Source organism: Colletotrichum truncatum, assembly GCF_014235925.2.
Source record: "Colletotrichum truncatum strain CMES1059 chromosome Unknown Contig_0007, whole genome shotgun sequence".
In the NCBI taxonomy this organism is placed as follows: Eukaryota; Fungi; Ascomycota; class Sordariomycetes; order Glomerellales; family Glomerellaceae; genus Colletotrichum; species Colletotrichum truncatum.
The window spans coordinates 2553486-2578715 of record NW_027222404.1 but is presented as its reverse complement, the minus strand read 5'-3'; the positions used below and the strand labels follow the sequence as shown (position 1 = coordinate 2578715).

The window sequence follows — 25230 nt, the reverse complement described above, 5'->3', positions numbered from 1 at the left end:
GAGTCTATGGTTTAACTATCAACCGTCAAATACGTAGGTCTCTGTACTTGGTGACGGGAGGACGAGGCCCTGGAGTATGTGAATATGCGCCTCTACAGTCAATTTATCTCAGTTGTTCTAAGTGGTAAATGTATCAAGCTTTAGCAAAAGATCTGCCGTAAGCTTGTGTTCGAGCTGGGAATACTTGCTGTCCAGGATTAAGGGCCATTCGGCAACTCTGGAAACCCTTTGTACCAGTACGGGCAAGACGACGGTTACAAAAAGATCGACTTGAGTTACAGACGGAATTGAAGAAAAAAAAAATAAGAAAAATATTTTTTACCCAATTTTTGAAAAATGATTTCGTTGTCCTAGACTTGCGATCATCCTACTTTGGTACCATCCATCAAGAAGCGGCAATACCACCTTACAGCAACAGTGTTGGTATCGTCGCCTACACACCAACAACTTCACATCGCTGTAACCAAATCCATCCCGTCCCAAAGATCCGGTACCAGGGAATGGACACACCGAGTTGCGGCGCATGGACAAAATCAAATTTCTCATGACCAAAGGAACGCCCGATTGACAAGGGGGCTTGTTGCAGACACCAACAGCAGGTACCGAATCCCATCAGAGTCGGCACGCTTTAGGCTAAACGCGACGGATAAAACTCGCCCGCCATGGACGATGAAGTAAAAGGAGAAAAGAGGGAGGCGGCAACGGTGAGTGCGTACGCTGTAGGCGAGCTGGCAGCGTGGGCATATGGCCTCCAATGCCCTGCGCCAGCAGAGCTGCTGCAGGATAGCGGCGCAGTATGCAAGATATGCCCTCTTTCGTAGGGCCCATTACGAAAAATTTGCCACTCTATGCCTTTTTCAGTTTTCTCTAGAAGCGGTGAGTTTCAACTGGCGTGCGTATGTTACCCCAGAGTCGACAAAACTAGTATGGCAGAGGAGGTGAATAGTCACCCTTACTCCCTCCACCGTGACGCACAAGGACCCTGTGACGCACAAGGACCCTGCGAAGTCTTCACGATGTGTCTCGGGGACTGCAGTCTCCGTCGTCACGAAAGCAGTATGTCATTGAAGGGTATGCCCTCAAAACATAATGAGGCATTATCTCTCTCGGGCCGGCGATGGTCCTCCACGTGGGCCAACAAGTGTGTGCATCATATGGGAGTATTTGCCGTTGAAAGAGGCCCGAAATTGCGGCCCTGATGTGGTTGAAATGATCACACCACATCAAAATCAATACTGATTTGGGACCGCCACAGAAACGGCTTGCAGCCTGGGAGATCTGCTGTAAGGGGTCTGGTGACGATGTGCCGCATTGGGCTTCCGGGGAAGTGGTTGTTGGCAGCGCCCGCGGTGGAAAGTATACCCCTCCACCACCGTTGGGTGTAAAGGCTATGAAGTCCCTTCGGCACGGAGTCTCGGGACGCGGGGTGAGACATCGGGGTATGTCTCTGTTCTCGATAGAGTTGTCGTTTTGCAAGTGCCTCGGGCTGACGAGGCTTCGGTGGGCACAGCTTTAGATTTTGATCTTGTGATCACTTTCATCGTCGCAGGATGAGATGCGATGCTCCCTTCGCCACGCCAAGGTTTGGAGTAAGCAAGTCAACCCTCTCGACCAACCAATCTTGCGACTCAGCCCCTGAAATGGAAATACCTCAACCCGCTCCAGGATAGTATGGCCGATTTCAAGTTACCTTGGTTCGATACGTCAAGGCTATGACGATCAACATACACAGCTATGAGTACCTGCCGATGCCTCGGTTGCCTAGGTCACTGATCGCCAGAATCACAACTGCGGTACCTCGGCTGGTCTTCTTGAAGACGTAGATCCGGATCGACGGAACCGGGGTACATGAGGCAGACTTGCTGTTGCAACTCCTATTGGCCGGGTACATGTTCTGAAGAACGATGGGCTCTGGTTGTCTGATCCGGGGAAGGGGGCACCTGAACACACATGACTGACTTTGAGCCATGCCACGTCGACTGCCCCTGGCAAAGAGCCAGCTCAACATAGGTACGTTGCTTGCGTTCCCGTGAGCATAAAACACATTGGGCATCGAGATGACTCGGATAATAAGGCTATTATGGGCAAAGACTTGGGCATCTCCTGCTTTGTGTATCAGCTGGCGTATTGATCAGCGCATCGAGATCGAAAGTAAACGCCATCTAAGTCTTCATTTGTACCTTGCGAGCTCACGATTGTCCTTTTAGGCCAAATGATGTGCTGGTCCAATAATAGAGGTAAAGTCAGTCAAGGGTACTGCAATGTTGACCCGGCATACGCCTCGCTGACCAACAAGTTCGTCTTCGAAGCCATAGACTTGCCTTTGTTTCCCTCTCTTAGGGCACAGAAAGTGAAGAACTTTCAGTTATTGGGAAACGAAAGGGCTATATGGACAAGCATACAAACTAGGCCTCTAAATGAATGGACATATTTGAGTACCCTTTTATGTTTCTCCCGCAACACGTGGTCAATTTTGAACCCATTAGACAACATAAAAATCTAGAGATTCTCTAGCAATATCTTTAGATCGCTGTCTTAAATTAACAAATTTGAAATTGATATGCTACCTTCAACTCGAGTAGAACTTATACTATAGAGCGCAAGAAAGACACTGGGAAAACATGTAATTCTATAAGCGAATATTCAGTCTACATATGAGCAGAACTTGTGAAGTAACTTTGTGCCAATTCATCAAAGAGTAGCTGTTGCATTTCGTTTGTTCTCATGACTCTGACCCAGATTCCAGGACTAAGCCTAACTAGCTCCGTTCAACTGACACTTGTGCCTCTTGTTATGTGTTTGTTCCTTTTCGAACAACATGGCTAAATGGTCAACAAAGTAGTAAGTGGTTACCAGACTCTGTCTATAACTGATCATAAAGTCGAACACAAGGCACAAGCCTGATGGTGCCATTTTCACTGAAACCTTTTTGTGATACTTTCCACTACATCAACCGCTTCTTGTCAGATGAAGACGAAAAAGTCAATGAGAAATACGTGCGAGACTACATCGTCAAATCCAGTTTAGACTTCGAATCTCTTGTGGTCTCGTGTAAGGTGCAAGCGCGATATAAGTTTGCAGCAGCCAAGAGGAGTTCTTGATTTCAGGTCCAGCAAGCCCACGTATACCCCCAGGAAACATCCAAGTCGAACTGCCGGCACGAAGAGCTGGGCTGTGGCGATGCCAGCTTGAGGAGCACGCTCTTTTGTCTCCGAAACTACTGCGTTTGATACTGGCCACGGATGACTGCGAGTAGTGTTCGTTTCAGATAGTAATTCTTCGGAAGGTCTTAAGCTCGAATCTTTCATTGTTGCGTGTCAATGGGGGGGGGGGGGGGGGGGGGGGGGGAGTAGCTCTGACATCTGTGCCTGATTCATGCCTACTAAGCTAGCTCGTAGGAGCCATGATGTTGATGTTCATTTTCTCTTCTTAAATTGATGCTTAGGCTTGCCATTGCCTTCTAGGAAACCTCTTATGCCGTATCGTCGAACATAAGGCAAGGTTATGAGTGTGATAAAGTCCGGCCCATTGTCGAAGGAGTCCAAAAACTGGACGGAGCATCCACAATCCCGATCAAGTAATGAAGTTATTCCATTTATGCAACATTCACACATCAGAGTAAGAGGGATTTCTCTATTACGAAGCCTCGGTACGAGATGTCCCACCACAGGCATTGTTGCATCTCGCTTTGGAGTTGGTAGAAAGTATCACGTTTGTTGAAGTATTACGAACAAGATAGTTTCTGCGACTGGTATTCAGCATGCCTCTGCGCATGATTTGGGACCTGGATTACCACAAAACTGCTTTTTAGATGCTCCGTTGCATTATTTTGCGTCACTAAAGATAGATTAGGTTATCAATACGCATGTAGTCATCTCCAATGCAATGATTTTGTTTTCAGCCTATAAGACATCTACGACGAGACTATAAATTTCCCTACTAAGAAGCTTGAGACACATTGATTACTCTACGGCATGATCAGATTTGTTAGATATACCCCATCGTCCAACATAAGTGTATTCCAACCAACAAATTCTGTTAGCCTATATTCTAGCAATGACGCCAGTTGACGGTAAGACTCCTATTCAGATGGAAAATGATGTACCGAAACCTACGGCCTCTCCTCACATGGGAGTCTTTACTGGCTAAGCAGATTATACGCAAATTGGGATCGCTTCAATAGTATGAAATCGCTTTGCAAGTATATACTCATGATGCTTTGGGCTTTCATAATATCAGAACATAAGCACGGTGTTCTAGAGCGGCTGCATGAGCAGGCTGCAATGGATCTTAGTCCTCAATATGACTCGTCTGCGGTTAGCTGAACAACATCCTGTCTATTTCGATAGTTTGTATGCCATATCGATTCCAGCATCACATGGTGCGTCTACTTCTAACTAGGCCTCAGTATATCCATCGAGATGGCAATCAAATCTCTTCAACCCGTTGAGATAGTACCACGGGTGAAATATCATCTCTTGTGAAGGAAAAAAGTACATAATATGTTTTTTAGATTAATCTTTTGTCGTGCTGGCTCCGGGCCTCCGGACCCACTCTGCCGCGTCTCGGCCGCGAGGTCACGTGACCTCGCTCCAGCGACCGTATTCTTAAACGTCCTTCGCTCCGCTCGCTCACTTAGAGAATACAAGCCGTTTTGTTCCTAGTTGATGCCGCCCGTGCCTGACGTCGGTCACCACAGTTATGAGCCCAGCTTACCACATCACCCCTTTCTACTGTTAACCAGACGAAGGGTTCGTGGCGGAACACCATCAACTCCTTACGGTCTTCACAAATTTCGCTTCAAACAGCAACTTCTACAACGAAGATGTCGTCGCAGATATCTGTTCTCACGAGCACGACAAGGCTAACCTGCCGCCGGGACTTCCCCGTTTGGTACGACGCTCTCTACGCCGAAGCCGACGCAGCAGACGTCTGGGATCTCATAGACCCAGACGACACTACGTCTCCGTCAGACCCAAGAGAGGACGATGAAGAACTCTCGATCGAATCATGGATCACGCAGCAGAACGAAAAGCAGCGTAGAACCTATGATCGGAAGCGGAAAGCCTACGATTCGATTCTCCAGCATAGGGCAGAAGCGAGTGACGATACAGGGGAAGAACTCCAGGAGCCTGTAGCACAACCAACTCTCACGCAAAACACGCCCGGGATCTTTGAAAGATATACGAACTACCTCGCTTCAAAATCAGGCCGCGACGTCCTCAAAACTCGTCGGGAGCGGGACTTCGACTCTATTCAGCGTTGGGTTAAGGAAACGGTCGACAAGGACATCCTCTACGCTGCGAGATCGGAGATCCTAGCGAACAACCAACGTTCACTCCGTGCTCTTATTCAGTACCTTCGGAAACGCTACGCTCCAAGCGAATCAAGCAGTCAAACTACAGTTCGCGAAGAGTACCTTCTCCTCCTGGAAAAGGCCAACACAAGCGTAAACCCCCAGACCTGGCTAAGAGACTTCCATCGAGTACTGCTCCGCGCGCTTCGATTCAGAATACCGGAAAGCCAGGGAACGCTCGCTTCGAAAACTTTTCTTCGAGCGGTGGGACACCGTTTTGCCCCCTCCTGGGCGACCTCCGAGCTCACTGAAATTGTCAAAATGGAGCGCAAGGGGGACCGCATCCCTACTGTAAGTGAATACAGGGATATGCTGGAGGACTTGCTGTATGAGGACACCCTATACGACAAAAATCGGGGTAAAACAAGCGGTGTGTACGCTACCCTTGCCGGTCGCCCGAGCGAAGCAATCTCAGATGGAAAAAGCGGTTCGAAAGGAAAAGGCAAATCCGAAGCGTGCCCCTGCAACAAACCCTACAACGCAAACCCCCTGGAGTGCACCCGCGTGGAGTACGCCCTTACCGGGCGAATCAAGCCTTCCCAGGACAAACTATCGAGGGACGAGTGCAAGGAGATTCGAAAGCGTATCAATCAGTCCGAGAACTATGATCTCCGAGCCGAATTAGCTCGGAAAGGCTGGATCTGGGCGACGGAACCTCCCAGCTTCCGAAACCCAGCGCCGCCTCGCAATAGGTCGTCAGGAAATACCGGCTCTAAAGCGAAATCGCAGCAAGAGGAGAATGAGTCAGAGGTGACACTGAAGAGAAATATCCACGCAGTAACGATCAGCCGTGAACTTCTCCGGGAAATTTCGGACGACTTCGACTCGGACTACGACCAACCAAGCGTATTTGCAACCCCACTGACGGGACCCCATGTTCTGTCACGAAGCACGGTTCTCGACAACTGCGGAGCTACGCACCTTGTTAACAACCTTGACTTGCTTGAATCGTCTTCTATTAAAACGTGCATCGGCGACGAGAGAGTCGACTCAGGAACTGCTTCGTACCCAATCCTAGCAAAGGGAACGTGGATCTTGCCAAAAGCACTAAATGGCCCTGATGGAGACCTCACAGCAGACCTTACGCTCCATAACGTTGGATACGTAGAGAACTTTCACGTTAACATCGTTTCGGAAGCACTCCTCCGAAAGACAGGCATCTGGTACTCCGGATTGGATAACACACTTCGCCAGGGAACGTACAAAAACAGCGTGGTAGTCAAGCATCTTGTTAGGAAGATGAACATTACTTTCTTCGAATATAAGACCGGTTCCCAGTATATTGCTCAGAAGCGAATTACCTCGAGTAACGCAGGAATCGTGAACCATTTGGTGCTTGCAGTACAGGATCCCGCTCGACTCTCGCTTCGTAAACCACCTGATAGGTATGATGACGCCTGGTTATGGCACCTTCGTTCGGGTCACCTCGCACCAGACGCACTAGAACGAATGGTGTCAAACGTGAGAGGAGTAAAGATAAAAGGACCCACGCGTCTGGAATGCGAATACTGCGCGACAGCGCACGCGAAACAGTTAATTTCGAGGCGAACCTCTGAACGGAAAGCAATTCGACCGTACTATAGGGTCTCATGGGATCTCTTCGACTACCCGACAAGCTTTGACAAGAACCGCTGGCTCTTAGTGATCAAAGACGAATATACCGGTCGTCTTTTCGCGTTTCCGCGCGTAAGTAAATCGCACACCTTCGTCTTCGACGCTCTCAGGCACTTCGAACGATGGGTCGCTCGCCAACGAGGCGTTACCCTGTGCAAGCTGAGACAAGACGTAGAACGCGCGGTAATTGCGATAAACGGAATGACTGAGTATCAACTTTGGGCCCAGCATAACGGGATTGAAATCGAAGAGACACCCCCCTACACCAAGGAACCCAATGGCGGAGGCGAACGAGCGGGCCAGGAATTAATAACCCGAGCGATAAAGATGCTCAGCGCAGCGGGCCTGCCAACTACTCTCTGGGTGGAAGCAGTCATGGCAGCCGCCTACCTGTACAATATGTCACCACGGAAGCGAAGAGCTTGGCTCTCACCAATTCAAGTCGAAGAGAGCTGGTTCCGACAGTATTTTCGCTGGTGGCAACCACAATACAGCGCGAGCCTCGCCCGCGACCTTCGCCCCCACTGGGGCTGGACGTACGCGTATGGGTGTAGGGCTTATCCCCTGAAAAAGGACCGCGAAGCGGATAGGAACAGACGTAACTTCAAGGTGGAACCGCGAGGACATATTGGATATCTGGTGGGCTACGTTATGGACGCTCACAACCTATACAGAGTCTGGATACCCTCGCTTGATCAAGTGATTATCACGCGAAACGTTACCTTTGACGAGACGAAGTTCTACTCGAAGGACGATGCAAAAGCTAGTTTACAAGCGGAGGTGGCCGAGACAGTCTCCACGGAGATCTCGGAACCTCCGGCTACGGCGAACCCAGGACTCTAATTCCTCGGACTCGCAAAACCAAGCGAACTCGTATTTTCACTTGAAGAGCAGCCCCTGCCACCTGCCTTCGCGCCGTCGACCGTAATCTCAGAAGAGACAACGGTAAAACGCTCCGCGGTTAACAGCCGACGCGAAGAGGGCCTGCTCACCCCGGAACCGACCCCTGAGCCGGCCGCAGCGCCGGAGGGGACGGACGGGCAAACGACCGGCCAACAAAGCTCCGAAGCGATGGACGCCGGCGTTCCCGACCCGGGGCACGAAGCCCTCTCTGAGGCGGTCGAAGACGTGATATACGTCAAGACCAACAACGAACCTCCACGAGAACCGGCCGTGGAGGCCGACTCGAGTAATGATCTCGGGGGTGACTCCCCAACTCACCCGGTGCGGCCACACTCGGATAATGGGAACGGGCGCGAACCCGAGATAAAGACCAAGCGGGTGTACAACCGCAAGGACTACGGCCAACAACAGGGCAAACCGAGACGATCACCTCGCTTCGCCCAACACTTCGCATTCCTACAAACGGAACGTAATTGGGAAACTTTCTTCCATACCTATATGCCTGATCAGCAGAAGGCTGTGGAGGAAGCGAACCAAGCCCACTATACGCTCCATTGCTTCGTCTTCGCGTCAATACACCAAGCGAAGCACTCCAGAGCGGTCACTCCACAGCGAGTGAAAATACACACAGATGAGCTTATAAAGCCCCCACGAACGTGGAAAAGTGTTGAAAAAATGCCGACCCACCTCCGAAACCTGTTTTACGAAGCGGCCCAAGCCGAGATAAGTAAATTAGAGGAGATGGACGCTTGGAAAATCATTGACGAACACGAAGCGTCTACGAAACCTATTCCTCTAAAGTGGGTGTTCACTTACAAGCTTGATCAAGACGGCTACCTCGACCGCTGCAAGGCACGAATTTGCGTCCGCGGCGACCTCCAGGCGAAGCATCCTCTCGAACAGACCTACGCAGCGACCCTCGCAGCAAGGACGTTTAGAGTAGCGATGGCGCTCGCGGCGGAATTCGACCTTGAAGTAGACCAATTCGACGTAGTCAATGCGTTTCTAAACGCAACAAGAGGACCGAACGACCCGCCTGTCGTCTGCTACCTACCAGACGGCTTCAAACAGAACGGGAAGTACGTCGAGCTCCGCCGTGCCTTATACGGGCTACGAGACGCTCCCCTCCTTTGGTATAAGGAGTTCTCATCAACGCTGCGGCGCCTGGGACTCAAGCCTGCAAGCGAAGACCCCTGTCTCTTCACTTCAAACGACAAGAAAGTGATGGTACTCTTCTACGTAGACGATATCCTCGTCTTATACCATAGGGACCACCGCGAAGCTGCTCAAAACGTTATAAACGGGGTGAAAGCCGAGTATGAACTCAAGGACCAAGGCCCTGTCGAGTGGTATCTAGGCATTCGCGTGATACGTGACCGTGAGAAGCGAACAATTAACCTCGCACACGACCAATATATCGAACGCGTAGCGAAGAAATTCAACCTTATCGACTCGATCGTGCCGCATACACCATTGCCATTCGTCCCGCTCCAGAAGAACACCGCTGAAGCGACCCCTGACCAGGTAAAGCAATACCAAGAGAAGGTCGGCTCAATTCTGTACACTGCGATCATGATTCGCCCCGACGTCGCCTTCGCTTGCGCTACACTCTCGAGGTTCCTAACGAACCCGTCTCTCGAACATCAGAAGGCCGCGAACCAAGTCATTAGATATCTTTATCACACTCGCTACCTTTCGCTCTGCTTCGGTAGCTCGGGGGGTGCAGGTGCCCAAGTTCTCCTAATTGCGGGCGACGCCTCGTTCGCAGACGACGAAGAGACGCGGCGTTCATCTCAAGGGTACATCATCTCACTGTTCGGCGGTCCCATTCAGTGGAAAGCCGCGAGACAGAATACCGTTACCACTTCTACTACAGAAGCGGAACTCCTTAGCCTCGAAAACACTGCTAAGGAGACCATCGCTCTCAAACGCTTATTTCGGGATATTGAACTAGACCTCGGAGACGTATGGAAGATCCATTGTGACAATCGCCAAACGATTCGCCTGGTAGTAGGCGACAAGGAACGCATCTCAACGCGCCTTCGCCACGTTGATATACAGAACATGTGGCTACGCCAAGAGTATGCCAAGAAGACGTTCGACGTGGTATATATGCCTACCGACGAGATGCCAGCAGACGGTCTCACAAAAGCACTCTCCCGAGCGAAGTTCGAACACTTCAGGGCACTTCTAAACCTACAAGACATTCGGGCACAAGTCACAAGAAGCGAAGAGAAACAGGTGCGCGCGAGCAATGCTGGCCCGGAGGCCGAAAGTTAAATTTTGACTTGGCCCCTGGCCAGGAAGCATGATACGCTCCCAAAGGAGCAAAAGCAAGCGTACTTACGCCCCGTAGGGCGGGCTCTTTTAACGACCTCGGAGGGAGGCCGCGTACGTGTCCATCAGGACGTTGTACGCGGGGAGAACAGCCGCCGGCAAGTGTCCTCCAACAAGGCTGTCAATGGCAGCACGGAGACCAGCCGCTTCGGCCACGGCCGGAACCGCTGCAGAAGAGTCAACGGGCAGAGGAAATAATAACTGATGGGCAACCCACGTTGTGGGCCAATCAGAAGGCAGGATTTTCAGAAAATTCAACTGGCAATAATAAGAGGCAAGTACGACGGTTGAATAAAGGAAAGTGCGATTATTGCGCCAGGCGGCGCGCAAGGGCGAATTTCGCCATATTCACATCACTTCGAGCACAAAGACCGAGGCGAATACAACAACACCTCTCTTTTGTTATATATATATTCACAAGAGGCTCTGAATAGCCTCATAATCTTGTATCTAGGCGATAGTAGCGATATGGCCTCGAGGCGCGGTTTTCCAGACGACTACGCGCCGTCTGGGGGGGTGTGTCGTGCTGGCTCCGGGCCTCCGGACCCACTCTGCCGCGTCTCGGCCGCGAGGTCACGTGACCTCGCTCCAGCGACCGTATTCTTAAACGTCCTTCGCTCCGCTCGCTCACTTAGAGAATACAAGCCGTTTTGTTCCTAGTTGATGCCGCCCGTGCCTGACGTCGGTCACCACATCTTTTCAACGGATTCATTAAAAACGTTTCGAAATCTCATATTATTTTGCCATCCTGAAATTATGCTCTATTTCAGCAATCTCATGGTTAACTTCGCACGTAGTTTGTTGAGAGTGTTGATACGTTCTACAGAGCTAATTTTTAACTAGGTACCATATAATTTCTGGGAATGGAAGGATGGTCCGGCTAACGAAGAGGTGAAATTCCCCGGTTAACTTCTAATATATATAGTCGATGATAACAATGTATGTAAAAAACGCTCATTTAATATTCTCTGATTGAGTCTAGAACTGCCTATGTAGGCCATCGTATGTTATTGCAGCCATTCAAGATCTCAAGCAGGAGCACAGAGCGAGCTGCGAACAAAAGCGCACGTACCATGCCAAACAACGACAGCGCTCTAATCTCATCTAGACCTACCATTGCCTTCAGATTCTCCTTGACTTTAAGTGCTTTTACTCTCCAAACCATATTGCAGATTTGGGCACTTGTTTCCATGTTATGCTGTAGTTGGAAGATGCCTCCGAGTTCGTGTCCATAACTGTGCTAAGACATTCTCTAGGGTTGGGCGAATGTTTGAAGCTGCAAGGCGTCTAAACGATTGTTTGTTTTCCATTCCGTAACTCTCTGGTTTCAGTTAAGATGGAGGCTTAACAAACAAACCTTTGCAGTATATAATATTCTTACGGCGTCTTACAAACTCACATGTCATCTTGCAAGCCAGAGAAAACAATGGAAGATAGAGAGCGTGTTTCTGCTCCCTCATACGGGAGTCAAATCCAAGAGCACAACAACAATTCAGAATCTACGTATTGTTCCTATAAATTTACAGCACCTTCACATTTTGCAGTATCGGTTTGCGTAAACCTTTAACTCTATGGACTTTGAAAACCTTTAAAACGATTCATCACACGCTGTCTTTATTCCGGCTCTATGAATCTGTCATTAGGTTTGTTTGATGTTGCTGATAAGGTATAATTGCTGTGGCCTGAGCACTCAGCAAACGAAACCAATATTTAGACGCCTTGGATTCAATTAAATTCACGATGTTCTGGGCAGAGTTATAAGACAAACTGTTGGATACCTTGGATTTAAATACATCCATGATGTCGTTTGGAGAACAATAGCGTATTTCAATTATGATTCCGTTAGCATTGATGCCTTCAGAAAAGCATGCACATTCACCTGAATTCTTTGAATCATCTTGAGCCAGCGCTATGGGCTCGACTATGGCCATGCTCCGTTTCTAATGCACATCGAGAAAATATCTAAGCTGCAACGTCTCGGGTCGCACGGCTCTGAACAAACCTGTTTGGATATGTAACAAGAAACGTCTATGACAGACTGGCAAGCATATGATTACGGTGCATCAATAAACACCATTTAGGTGAAAATGAGTTGAAATCATTTCTCAAGGGTACATGAGCATGTGTCATCCCACGAGTCTTGTACATCCGGCGTGTTCTATTCATGGGCATTCCACCCAAATCAGGTTATGCTGAATACAACCGTGCATAAGATCAGTCAGCGCCAGTCATAAAAGTGGCGACTGCTTGGGTCAGCCAATCGAAGAAGATGCCAGGATCAGTCACACAAAATCGATTGGGGTTGACGGGACAAGATTGAAAATGGGCCGTGCAACAAGCACGATTGTGAGCTTCTTTCGTCAGATGTTGACAGTTCTCAAGAGAAAACAACAATTTTGACTCGTGTGGTGATCTTCATCTGCCTCGTGCTGGTTCAGGGCCCGAAACCTTGATAACCGACCTGGCGGTACGTACCTTATCTTGAGTTGCTGTGCTTTTTCACATTATTCTTTTCATGATTTCCGACTCGTGGTTTTTTTTTTTGTTTTTTTTTTTGCTCTTGTGTTTGGCTCACATATTTGCTTGGACTCTGTATTCTTGTGCAATCAAGGGTCTACTTACTTGCTACCTACGTACAACGGTTAAGGGTCCGCATCCCTTGTGATTCACTACGTCAGCGGGGCCAGCTCACGCGCCTCTCGTTGCTGCTACCTGGCCTGCCACCCTGCGACACCCCGCGGACCCAAGCGGGAAGGGGTGCCCTGCCCCACCACCGCCTGCCTCACCCGTCTCTCATCAATGCTCCCGTCGCTCACTTTCATGCAATTCCTTCTCCCGAAAGCCCGACTCGGAGCCCGATTCTGACGTCGACGGATAGTCTTCTCCGTCACTGATCTCATCCTTTCTGTACTTGTATCTACCGGCGACGATCTTGTCCGCCCCGTTCCGTGCCTCTGCATCCCCCGACGACCGACTTGGAGCCCGACGGCGGCCTCCAAACCCCTCATCTCCGGCGCCACCTCATTTGGACCGCGCCACCCAGGAACTTAACTCTGCCCAGATCAGAGTTGATCTTTTCATACATACGTGCAGATAGACGAGCAACTACACTATCGTAATCATGTTTTCTCAGGTAGGAGGACCCCTCTTCCCATTCCTCATCACGGCGGCACGCCATGGCAATCGGGTTGTCCTTCGTCGCCAGCCAGAGCAATATAGCCCATGCTCTTCGAGACCACCTGAAGCTGCTTCTTCATAGCCACCTTGGCATCTCAAACATCATGAGATTCATCTCATAACCCTCCTCCATGAGTGAGCGCTAACCCTTTCAACAGAAGAAGCCGTACTCCGCCGTTACGGTGAGCATCGAGACGCTCACCAGCGAGACGTACGAGGAGGATGACCTAAGCGGTATCCCCGATCTTGTTGAAGTCATCAAGCTCCAAGCCTCGGGTCCTGTGGAGGCTGCCCGCGCAATCCGCAAGAAGCTCAAATATGGCAACGTCCACCGGCAGCTAAGAGCCCTGACCATTTTGGATGGCCTCATCCAAAATGCCGGCCCCCGTTTCCAACGCGCCTTCGCCGATGAGCCTCTCCTTGAACGTCTGCGAGTCTGTGGAACGTCCGACTTGTCCGACCCTGACGTCAAGAAGAAGTGTACGGTGCTGTTCCGGAGCTGGTCTCAGTACAAGAGCACGCCCGGCTTGGAGCGTATTGCGAGGCTGCATCAGGTAAGACTCACCGATTCCTACGTGAAATGCCGCGACTGACACATTTAGGAACTGCCTAAACGCAAGGTTGCCGCTACGCAGGAAAGATCCAAAGCCGTCCGAGAGACCGAGAACCCCTTCGACGAGGAAACAGACGACAAGCCTCCCTCGCCTACCGGACGTGCTGGCGAGTCCTCGCGGCCTCAGCAGACGCCCTACGGCGGTACAGCTGGCACCGTTGCCTCTTTCAGCCATGCTAAGTCCTCGTCTGGCTCAGGAGGCTCCTTCTTCGGATCGTCCAAGGACAAGAAGAAGAAGGACAAGGATAAGAAGGGAAAGCGCAAGCCCTTCAACTTGGAGCTAGAGAAGGAGCAGATGAAGAGCGCCATTGCTGAGAGTTACATCGCCACTGTTGACCTGAACAATACTCTCCAGAGTATCAACAGAGAGTTGGAGCGAATTTCGGAAAACCCTCAGGCCGTGCAGCAGTTTGAGGGCTGCAAGCAACTGAGACGAAAGATCCTCCGCTACGTGAGTCTTGACAGGCCAGCGTCATACCCAGCCTCTAACCAAAACCTTTTAGATCCACCATGTCGAGTCCGAGGAATGGCTTGGCAGCCTTCTCAGGGCCAACGACGAGCTCGTCACGGCACTCATGACGTTTGAGCAGCTCGACCGATCCATCGATGCCGACAGTGACTCTGATGACGAGCTGGCCGAACAGGCTCACATTTACCGAAGTATGATGGTATTCTCCTTGGGAGCACTCCGTGACAATGCTAATAACGTTCTGTAGTGGTCACCGAAAAGGCCAAGCAAAACATGTCTCCACCTCCTCCGGACGTCTCTGGCCTGAGCATCGGCAGCACGCCCACACCTCGTCCGCCTCCCCCGCCGCGCCCGGTCCCGGCAGCGAAGCCTCCGCCCCCAGTGCCGGCCCCTGCTCCCCCGAAACCCCCTAGACCCCCCGTTCAGCCTGTTCAGCAAGACTCCGAGGAAGAGGATGATGACGATCCATTCGCGGACAGGAACGCTCTCGAGACACCCGCAACGGAACGAGCAGAGCCAAGATGGTAACCTTTAACTGCTTGCCATAATACCCAAGCCTCCCCCTTTTTTTTTGTTCATCATTTCATGTTCAGGGTAAACCCCCGCTTCGTGGGGTTGGTAAGTGTGTCGATGGATGGTGTCTGTGGCCGGTTGTAGAACACGTCACGTACGAGAGAGAGTCGTCTAGCACATTGTCCGTCTAGATCATAATCATGAATGAATCGAGAAAGTCCCCATGACGTTTCCTTTCCTGTCCCCTTCCCCCCACCACCCCCAAATATGCTGCTCAAACCTTGCAGAAGTCCCTTCTTCCCTGAACTTCCGAAATCGGTTACCGACCTCTGCCGCCCGTGGATCCCCGCTTCGGCCGAGATCCCCCTTTGGGATCAGCGCCCGGTGGCCCAAGGTGCCCGCCGAGCGCTAATCCGGGCTCTACCACCCGAAGGCCCCCATCCGAGATGCTACGATCCCGACCTTCCCTCGGCGGCATGTGCTAAATTATTGCTCAGATCCCTCATCCAGGGAATAAGCTTCATCCAATGACATCCCCGCTCACGGGGCACGAGTCTACATTTCGCGTGCTTGTGTGTGTCTCCATTTGGACTGTTTGGCCAAAAAGAAAAGGGTCAATCATACCATAAGCCGAACCCCCCCGCGGTTCAATGCGACATTAAATCAAGACCTGTGAGGTTGCACCAACGGCGGGACTTTATTGATAAGTTAGATAACCTTGAGTTGGCGTCAGGGGGACCCTTTTCGTGACTCGCGCAATCGTTAAGTGGGCGGGGGCCCCGGTGTGAGTATGAGCGGACATGATATTGAAATTTGAGATGGAGAGATATGGGCTACTTCGAACCCCCGTGGGATGTTGCAAGAGGCCATCGTGGGCGGGCATGCTACATGGACGTATGCAATCATGGTGGAGAGCATTGTGACGGTGATGTGAATCGCGCATATGCGCCTGTCGTCGCCAAGAGGTGACCACTCCCCCCCCCAAAAAGACTTATCATGCCTCCATATCGACTCGACCGCCATTGTCTATATCAGTGCTTTCCGTCCGCCCCCTCCCAAACGTGCTGTGAGTGTGATATTGGTCCTCCAGCCTTCGTCTCTCAGTAGGTCCTGTCTCTCTTACACACACATAAACACAGTCGTCAAGATGCTCGGCCTCCTCACCCTCGCGCTCGCCGCCACGGCCAGCGCCACCAACACCACCAGGATCCTCCGTCCCATCCTCCGTCCGGAGTGCAACAAGGCGGACCCGGCCAACCTGGTGCCCTCCAACGACGTGACGCTCAACTACGGCGCCAAGGACGAGAGCCTTGTAAGCGTCGTGTTGGCCATGAAGTACCCCTCCGTGGTGCTCGAGGAGGTTGAGGCCGTCGCTGCTGTCGACTGCGCCGAGACCAGCATCACCGTCACCTTCAACGCGACGGCTGCCTTTGAGCAGACGTCGCGTGACTGGCAGGCTCTCGACGACTTTGTCATGATCACAAACCACCTTGGCAACTGTGATGTTGAGAACGAGCGTGGTTTCTTCCTCGTCGACACCGTCTCTTTCGACGCTGCCACTCTCAAGGTAGTTGCCAACGCCCACAAGAGCGATGTCGCCAACACGGCTAGTAAGTTTTGCCCCTTTTTATTTCAAAACAAGCCAAAACAGAAAGGAAAAGAAAAAGAGAGAAAAAAAAAGAAAAGACTGACACAAAACGCTCAGTCTCCACGGAGATCTCCTTCTCCAACGTCCCAGTTGAGAACCCGGCCTCCAAGCGCGACATCAAGTGGGACGAGAACGGCGTGCACATCTCCAACACGCTCTCGCTCCCCTCCGCCACCACCCTCTTCACGGCCGACCCCTACCTCGCCATCACGGCCGACGAGGCCTCCCTCAGCTCGTCCATGACCTTCTCCGGCAAGCTCAAGTACACCGTCGTGCCCCCCACGGTCGAGGAGCTGTCGCTCGACGTCGACACCACCTTCGCCGCCACCCTCGGCCTCACCGTCGACGTAAAGGCCCCTTACTCGGGCAACTTCACCTACGACCCGGAGGACCCCGGCTACTACTTCGTCGACATCCCCGGCATCATCAAGCTCGGCCCCGCCCTGGGCTTCGCCATCGGCGTCGAGCTCGAGGCCGACGCCAAGGCCTCCATCACCACCGACCTGGGCCTGTCCTTCCCGGACGCCAGGCTCCACCTCGACCTCGTCAACTCCTCCGCCACCGCCGCCACCGGCTGGGACCCCGTCTGGACCGCCAACGCGAACATCTCGCAGAGGGCCGCCGTCGGCGTCAACCCCTACGTCGAGCTCGGCGTCCAGGTCGTCTTCAACATCCTCGGCGGCGCCATCGACCTCAGCACCGGCGTCACCTCCCACTCCAAGCTCGTCAACGACTTCACCCTCAGCGCCAGCCAGGAGGTCGGCAGCGGCGGCGTCGGCATCGGCCAGGACAACACCAACTGCCAGGAGGGCTTCGCCATCAAGAGCGACTTCTTCTTCAGCGTCGTCGCCTTCGCCACCAAGTGGTGGTCCCAGGAGCTCTACAGCGTCGAGGTCCCTGTTGCTAACGAGTGCTACACTTGGCTGTGAGCGCATGTTTCATGATTTAACGATTGAGGAGGGCATGGTTTTGTTGTTACGGGGGATATCATGTATATACCACTTCTCATAATGTTTGAATCGAATGCATGATGTCGGTAATGAGATAATACAAACCGGCCTGGTAAGGTCGTCTACCAGAGGGTCGGTGAAGATATGATGGTGAATGACTCCAACAAATGCGGTGCATGTGCGTGTACTGACCGTGTCGCTTGACTTGCCCTAGTTACCTGCGACATCTCTTGGATAAAAGTCAGCCCCAAGGTTTTGTCGCATACCTTGTGTAACTCAACAGGACTCCAACGCAGCCGGTACACTGTAAGAATAATCAGACGAAAACGAATGCACCTTCCCCGAACTCATTTATCCATCAAAGCCGTCACGTACATTGACAGGTCATCCAGCTCATACATACTGAACTTGCACTTCTGACTTGGTACATGGGGGACCCAACGTTGGATCTCAAGATCCCAAGCATCCAATGGCAAAACCAAAAGAATATACCACATAATATCGACAAAGAACATCACCCAACTGTTCGCAATTTGTCACCCTCACTCAGAACTTGTGCTTGCTCCAATCCTTTCCCTCTTCTTCTTCCTCCTCCTCATCACCACTTTGCTCAGGCGAGGCATCAGCCTCAGCAGCACCGTTCTCACCACCATTCTCTTCGTCACTATCACTTTCATCATCGTCCAGGTTCAAGTCCGGCATGACCACACTGTTCAAGAACGTAATCTGTGCCTACTGTCAGTCCCAGTCAAATCATCAACTCATACGCAACTAGACTCACGAAAGGCTCCATGGCGGCGATGATCTCGCAAACTTTTTGCTGTGCGTCCTCCTCGGTAAACACCCTGTCGTCCACCTTCTTGCTGATGGTGAAGTTCCGCAGCTTCAACAGCTCAATGTCGCGGTGTTCAGCAAGGTAGTTCTGCAAGTATGTTAGCAACATTGTAACTACTACACCTAGCCAGCCAACCCTAGCATCCCCGCCCTCGTAACATTTCATGCACCAGCTGGCAATACCAGAGAAGTAGCACTCACCATGGGCCTCTTCTTCAACGCGTTTCCCTTGTTCAGATCCGCAAACGCAAGCAACGCCGCCTCTTCTCCGCCCTTCTTCGACGCCTTGGGCAAAAACGTTCTCTTGAACCGCTCGTTATTAAGGACTCTCCTCCACCGACGTGGCCTCTCGTCAATACTCTCCCTCAACTTCCGAAGATGCGCCGCTTCAGGACACCATAAGCCTCCTCCAACGAAGCACGAGCCCGGCTCGAGGTGGATATAGTAGCAGGCATAGGGTCCTTTCTTGCCCGTCCTAGACCAGGCGGCTGAGAAATGCGGCTGTTTCTATCGTTAGCACTTTTCATACACTTCAAATGGGGGATAAGATTCGCCGCGGCGCACCTTGTACGGGGTCGGGTTCTTGCTGAAGCGAATATCCCGATGAATCCTGAAAATCAGGTCTTTGGCAGGCAACTCGGGTATGGTGAAATCCACCTCGGTAATCTTCTCCGTGATAGACTCGACAAACGACTGCCAGTCCTTGAGTGCGCGTCTGTACTCTCCATCGTGACCTGGACAGATTGTCAGCATTTTTACCACCTCCAAAGCGACCACCAAGACAGGCTGGGCTGGGGATAGCATACTCTTGAGCCACGGCCTGATGTTATTCGCCTTCAGGTCTTTGAGAAACAGAAGCGTGTTCTTGTGCACCGTCTCATCAGAGTACTCGACCCCATCCAACGGGCGCAACTTCTCCAGGGGAATGATGGTGACACGAGGCCGTCTGTTATCGTCATCCTCCTCCGCCTCCTCTTCCTCTTCGTCGTCATCTTCCTCGGGCAGGTCATCCTTGTAATCATCCTCATCAGTCTCCTCAACCTTTTGCTTCTTTCCGGCATTCTTCAAAGGCTTGGCTTGAGGCTTCGCCTTGGGCTTAGGCTTCGCCACAGACGCCTTGGGCCGGCCCCGCCCACGTTTCTTAGGCTGCTCCTCTTCCTCGTCCTCTTCCTCGTCGTCGACCTCACTCTCAACTTCAACATCACCGTCATCAAACTCTGCATCATCATCATCATCCCCGTCGTCGAAGTACTTGCTCTTCTTGGGCGTGCTAGAGATACGCCGGGACCGCCGGCGTGGTTCCTCCGCCACAGGCGACGCAGCACGCTTACGAGCTGGCATAATTGCAGATTCAAAGAAACAATTGAGGATCCGGGAGCCTTATATACCTCTCAATCTAGTGCAAAAAAAGATAATGCCGGTGAATGTACGTCAAAAATCCGTGTCGCTCACTCTAAAAAAAGGTGTCGTCATAGCTCGTGGACCGCGCGGGGAGGGAAGGCGACGCGACAGGAACAAACGCAGCTAAAACGCGCAACCACGTGACTCGACGCATGGACCCAAGCCGTTATTTCTCTGCGGCTGCTCGACATTAATTACCCCAAATCCCACGTCGGCTCACATAACCAAGCACAACCAACCTACACTGGTACTGTACTGTGTGGGCAGGGGCGCGCGGTAAGGTAAGCAAGACAGGAAACCCGACTCCAAGAAAGGGTCTCCATAAAGGGGGGCCCTGTTGGATGCACTCCAAATGCAAGTCCTTCTCCAAGGATGAAGACGGAGATCTCCAGAATCCCATTGCAGCAATGATACTTCTTCCCCTCTCCCCCCCCCATTCCTGCTCAGTTACATTCATGTATCGGTCCGGGCGCCTCTGCAACCTGCCCGATGCGGGTGCCTGCGTTTCTCTCTCCAAGGGGACCTCAACCCACTTTCCATCCCCTCGTCGCCGCACCGGTGAGCCGAACGGCAAAAGGCCCGTGGATGCTTGGCTAGGAGGAGCATTATTAATTTCATAGGACAATACTGGCATGGAGTAATCTCTTGGGTTTCTGTTTAAATGCAAGAGCACCGATAGAGCGTCTCTCCGTCTCTAATACCACGTCGATCTGTATTCATACAGATATACGACTCTGTAGAACCTCCTCGCCTCCCCATTGGCGCAGTAACTATGCATAACGCATGTTTTCTTGTTTTGTTTTTTTGTAGCTTTAGGAAGTTTCCCTTTTTCTACTCGACTTTACTTTTTCCCAAGTGAGGATGCATACCTGACAGTTACGTCTGATTGGATCCTCAACACTAAGTCCTGGCTTCTGTCGTCTCTACAGACAACCCCAAAACCGCCGGCTGGCTACAAATCTCCAATCCCCCCCCCCCATTCTCACCCTTCCGCTCCAATCCCTGGTACACACATGCCTCATCCAAGCGGGTTGTTCGGCGGTCCCCTTTTTTGGCCATTTTGGGACCTCAAAACAAAACATTACCAATCAATCCCAAAACCGGAAAGTATCAATCCCCAATCGAGCCAGCCTGTCGACAATTCCACACCAGGATTGCCTCATCCAATTCGTGGAGCTTCATCTCCACAGAGTACTCAGAAGGAAGCGGCCATTGACTGCTACTAAGGTTACGGTTTCTTTTCGATATTAGGACTAGATAGTCAAGTCACCAGGCTTCACCCCACTCTGAAATAGATCCGCAATTTGGTCGGATTAGGACATTTTTGACGATGCCACGTCTCCCAGGACGTCGTTTACTGTACCGAGCCGGGCCATAACTTACGTCCATGGTCTAGTCCAAAGCACAGACGTGGTGCTGATTAAAGCTATTGTTGCAGGGTAGAAAGGACCCTTGGCCTGGTGACGATGGTCAGGTACGCGAGACCGCCATCTGACATGGGCACCCGGAGCAGCCACATTCAAGAGCACAGCATCAAGAAGCCCTAGACAAAGCTAGCTAGCTAGATGCCCAATCCATAGTATATAAGATAATTTCATTATTCATACCACAACCCATCATAGTTACAGATTCCTGCGCGTATCGCCTCAGCGCAGCGTCAATAACCATACGAAACAAAAAAAAATGAAAAATAAAAAATCAGTCGGGTGCCCATCGGCACCAACACTGCACAAGCACTGCAACAATTCTCCGGTCCTTGCCCACGTTTTCAGCCGGACAGATTTCCCCTCTCCACCGTTATCTAGCCGGTCGGTACCTGTCTGTCGGTACTCCGCCGGGTCGTCGCCCCGAAATCCCGACAAGGCCATCAGACGCGCTTGTCTAACGACACGCCTTGCCTGCATCGGCGCCTCAAACCCAAAACCCCTCTGGCTGTTGGCAGGATCACACTTCGAGTGACATAAAAACATTGTACATTGCAAGGTTATCTTTGCATATCCTTCGTCTGGTAATGACTGTAGGAGTAGACTGTGCCGCAGACAACCCTTTCGGGAGAGATTATGTCTTGGCATCGTATGGCCAAACAACCAATGCCCGGCGACTCATCCCTTCTGTTTAAAGTTCCTTTCGGTTTGTAGGCTCGTCTTTCCTGGCCTTGGGAAACCTCAAGTCTTTCGATTATTTGCTAACCATCTAGAGCATTCACGCAAGATTGGGATCATGTGCGATCCTCCCAAGTGGTGTCCTGTCGCGGGGCTTCTCGACCAGGTCGGCGTATCCGTCCAGGCTTGACCCCATTACTCGCACCATCTCAAAAATGTGCGACCCCTTGAAGGTCTCCGCCCAGAGTCGGATGACTGCCGCCGCCAGCTGTCTAAGTCGTGTGCTGTCGTTCGCAGCTATTTCTGTGCTCGCCGGATGGCCGGCTGCGGGTCCACCCAGAGAAGGGTCGATAGGAACAGCAAATTCTGTTTCGTCGAGCATCCTCCTGACCGACTGCAGCAAGTTCTTCTCTTCGGGTGTCGCAGGGGGGTCATTCGGTCCGATCGAGGCGAGGGTGAGGAGCCACTTGGACAAAAGAATGGCGCATTCGAAGTTACACACTGCCACCATCCTGGGTTAACAAACGCGCCATTGGTAAATGTTTGGAATACTCACGGGAATGCTGAATGCTCCACTCCAAAGACTTGGTCCTCGCGACGTAGTTAACTCCTGCTTTGACGAGCATTGAGAGGGCATGGATTGCTTGGAACACCGCTCTGTGTAACCGTAGTGTCCGAACCAAGAGGGGCATGTTACTAAGAGACGAGGCCACCAGCATATGATCCCGGGTTTCAAGGGACCTTCCTGGTGGTATCTCCGTGTAAAGACGCATGTAGGCGAGCCGGAGAAGAGCTGTGGAGTTGAACGCAACCGGGCCGCCTTGGAATGAGTCGCTGCTACCAACGTGCCCTGATTCGGCCGCGCGCAGTTGATGCCTGTGTTCGAAGCTCGCCTGCCATACTCGTAATGCCTGGGTAACTTCCTCAACGTCTTCGGGCTTGAGGCCTCTCTGTGGTTCGAACGGCGAGCTGAGTGCCAGCGAGGTTTGCTTCAGCAGGTAGACGTGCTGGAGGAGAGCGTGTATCAGAACGTAATTACCCAGAGACGACATGTGCGGAGGCAGCCCCTGGGGCGATCGGCCAAATAGCCTGGCGAAGGCGTCGTGTACGGTGATCTCTACGGACGGGTACGCTTGCCTAACTTCCTGCCACTGCCATGCTGATTCTGCCCTCCACATCCGGGACGGATAGGGAAGGAAGAGGTTGAGTTCAGAGGTAAGAATGAGCGGCGGCATATTGTAGGCTATGCTGCAGAGATTAAAGAAGCAGTAAGCGATGAGTTTCGTACGAGTGGCACCCTCTAATCGGATCCATGTCTCCCAGTCGGGCGCGACGGCAGGGCTGGTCTCAGCAGTCAAACCCTCCTCGCGGACCAACATAGCAAGATGGCTCTGGAGAGAAAGGGCTTCGTGCAGGATTGCTTTTGCCCCCCAAAGGCCGACAGCGAAAAGCAAAAGGACAGCTTGAATCGTTTCCAAGCGTGCCTGTGGTGTGTTCGGAGAGCTGCAAAGTCTTGGTCAGCACCTGGCAAGTATTTTACATTCATGGACGCTTACAATGGCTCACGATGTGTGTCCTGGGTCATGGGGCGGTCCTGCTGCGCCGAGGCAAAGGTATGTCTAAATCCAGAGCTGGGGGAAGGTCGAGTTGAGTGCGGGCTGTACGCAGCCGGGGTCGGGAGCAGAGCGTGCACTTCGTGACTATGCCGTCGGCGTATCTGCTCCAATGCTACGGCTTTTGCGGCATACCACAGTGCATGGCCTCGGTGGCTTTCGAATCGATATTGCGCGCCAACAGCCAAAATGGCGAGGAGAAGCTCGGGGGCCATCTCGGCAGGCGTCAAGGTCGGGATATGGAGGAAGGGGAGGTATTCGTGGAATCCGCCAATGTAGCCCTCCAAGAAGCGTGTGAGCGTATGGCGGGATGGGAAGACAAAGTCGTTAGGTATCACAGAGGAGAACTCCTCAAGTCTGTTCTTGATAATGGTATGGTCAGCAGCAGAGATTCGAAGTGGTGCTCTCATCGATTCCTCATGATTCCGTGGACCACCTTCCATAATCTCTCGACCATCTGGCTGAACTGAGGGGAAACGAGAGGGGAACTGTGAAGAAGGTTTTGATGGTCCACGTTGGTGGATATCACCGGATCGTGGCCATAAGCTGCCCATCTGCTGATCGGACTCAAACGGAGGAGGCAGGTAAGAAGAGGTTCCCAAGTCGTCGAGAAAAATATGATAGTCGTCATACGGCGCAACTGGCGGCTGTGGAGCAAACCCAGGCGCCAGGACGGATGGGTCCTCCCGTGGCCTTTCAGAGTACCCCATCTGCTCGTCGTAGGACTTTATTCTCGCATGTTCCGAAGGTGGTCGGCCCATATCCGCCATCATGGGTTGCTGCATAGGGTTGACTTCGCTGGCCAGAGCCGCATCAGAGAGCAAGTCAAGGTTACAGGCCGCAGCACGGGTAGGCCCTGGCATGCGATGATCCGGGGCCATTGAAGACGTCACAGCGGCTGTTATCGACTCCTGGTGATACTGCGGTTGAGGAGGGCGTTGGACGCCCAGCATCTCGTGTTCAACATGGCTGTCAGCGGAAGACGGGGGGTGGTTGGTGCTAGATGAAGTCTTCCGTGGGCGGTTATGCTCCTTGTTGCCCTCGTTGAGATGAACGAGCTTCTCATGGCGGACAAGTAGATCACTGATGTCCATATAAGCATATTTCTCGAGTTAGACCAGAGGGATATCGGGCGTGTTCGTGGTTGAGTATCAGGAACAGGGAAGAGGTGGAGCAAGGTCGGGGGTTGGGATGGGGGAAAGCCTTGGGATAAGGTACTTGGGTGGTGTGGTTGGTGTGTGTGCGTGTATGTGTGTGAGTGGAAGACCACAATGTGTGGTGTCGAAGTGGTAAGGTGAGTGTGGACTTGGGCAGGATGATAAAATGACGAAAGGCCGGGGGGGTGTAAGGTTGAGAGAGACTCACCGTCGTCCGAACGTTTTCCCACAGCGAGCCCAACCGCAGGCAAAGGGCTTCTCCTTGGTGTGTGTCCTTTCGTGCCTTTGGACATGCTCCACACGCCTAAAATGCAAAAGCCATGTAAGCTAATAACAGGTACAGAGTGAGGGCCAAGGTAAGTAGGGCAAGGTCAAATTTGGGGGTCTTGCACTAGGAGGGGGGAGGGGGGCAACTCACCTAAAGCGCTTGCTGCAATACTTGCACGGCAAAGTCTTGGGCTTCTGCTGCCGGGTCTCTCCATTCTCGCCAGCTCCGGAGGCTCCGTGAGGAGTTGACCCCTCTATCGACTGGAGAGGAAGCAT

General features: G+C 52.1%; 5 protein-coding genes across 5 annotated transcripts; 3 read left to right on the top strand and 2 right to left on the bottom strand.

The window, feature by feature from the left end:
- Positions 1–4825: 4825 nt before the first annotated feature.
- Positions 4826–6150, top strand: CTRU02_211122 (reverse transcriptase domain protein; the record flags this gene model as incomplete). Its single annotated transcript, XM_070205575.1, has 2 exons — positions 4826–6048; positions 6135–6150. The coding sequence occupies 2 exons, from the start codon at positions 4826–4828 to the stop codon at positions 6148–6150; spliced, it is 1239 nt and encodes a 412-aa protein (XP_070060818.1).
- Positions 6151–13331: 7181 nt separating this feature from the next.
- On the top strand, positions 13332–14997 carry CTRU02_211121 (vhs domain-containing protein; the record flags this gene model as incomplete). Its single annotated transcript, XM_036720145.1, has 5 exons — positions 13332–13343; positions 13546–13941; positions 13990–14451; positions 14504–14660; positions 14717–14997. 5 exons carry the CDS (start codon positions 13332–13334, stop codon positions 14995–14997), a joined length of 1308 nt encoding a protein of 435 aa, XP_036587888.1.
- A 1132-nt stretch (positions 14998–16129) lies between these two features.
- Positions 16130–17559, top strand: CTRU02_211120 (uncharacterized protein; the record flags this gene model as incomplete). Its single annotated transcript, XM_036720144.2, has 2 exons — positions 16130–16592; positions 16688–17559. The coding sequence occupies 2 exons, from the start codon at positions 16130–16132 to the stop codon at positions 17557–17559; spliced, it is 1335 nt and encodes a 444-aa protein (XP_036587887.2).
- Positions 17560–18126: 567 nt separating this feature from the next.
- Positions 18127–19755, bottom strand: CTRU02_211119 (uncharacterized protein; the record flags this gene model as incomplete). Its single annotated transcript, XM_036720143.1, has 5 exons — positions 18127–18306; positions 18362–18510; positions 18585–18915; positions 18979–19148; positions 19221–19755. The coding sequence occupies 5 exons, from the start codon at positions 19753–19755 to the stop codon at positions 18127–18129; spliced, it is 1365 nt and encodes a 454-aa protein (XP_036587886.1).
- A 2262-nt stretch (positions 19756–22017) lies between these two features.
- CTRU02_211118 (C2H2 transcription factor) lies at positions 22018–25230 on the bottom strand (the record flags this gene model as incomplete). The annotated part of the gene is made up of 5 exons (XM_036720142.1): positions 22018–22418; positions 22474–23420; positions 23474–24613; positions 24896–24991; positions 25106–25230. The coding sequence occupies 5 exons, from the start codon at positions 25228–25230 to the stop codon at positions 22018–22020; spliced, it is 2709 nt and encodes a 902-aa protein (XP_036587885.1).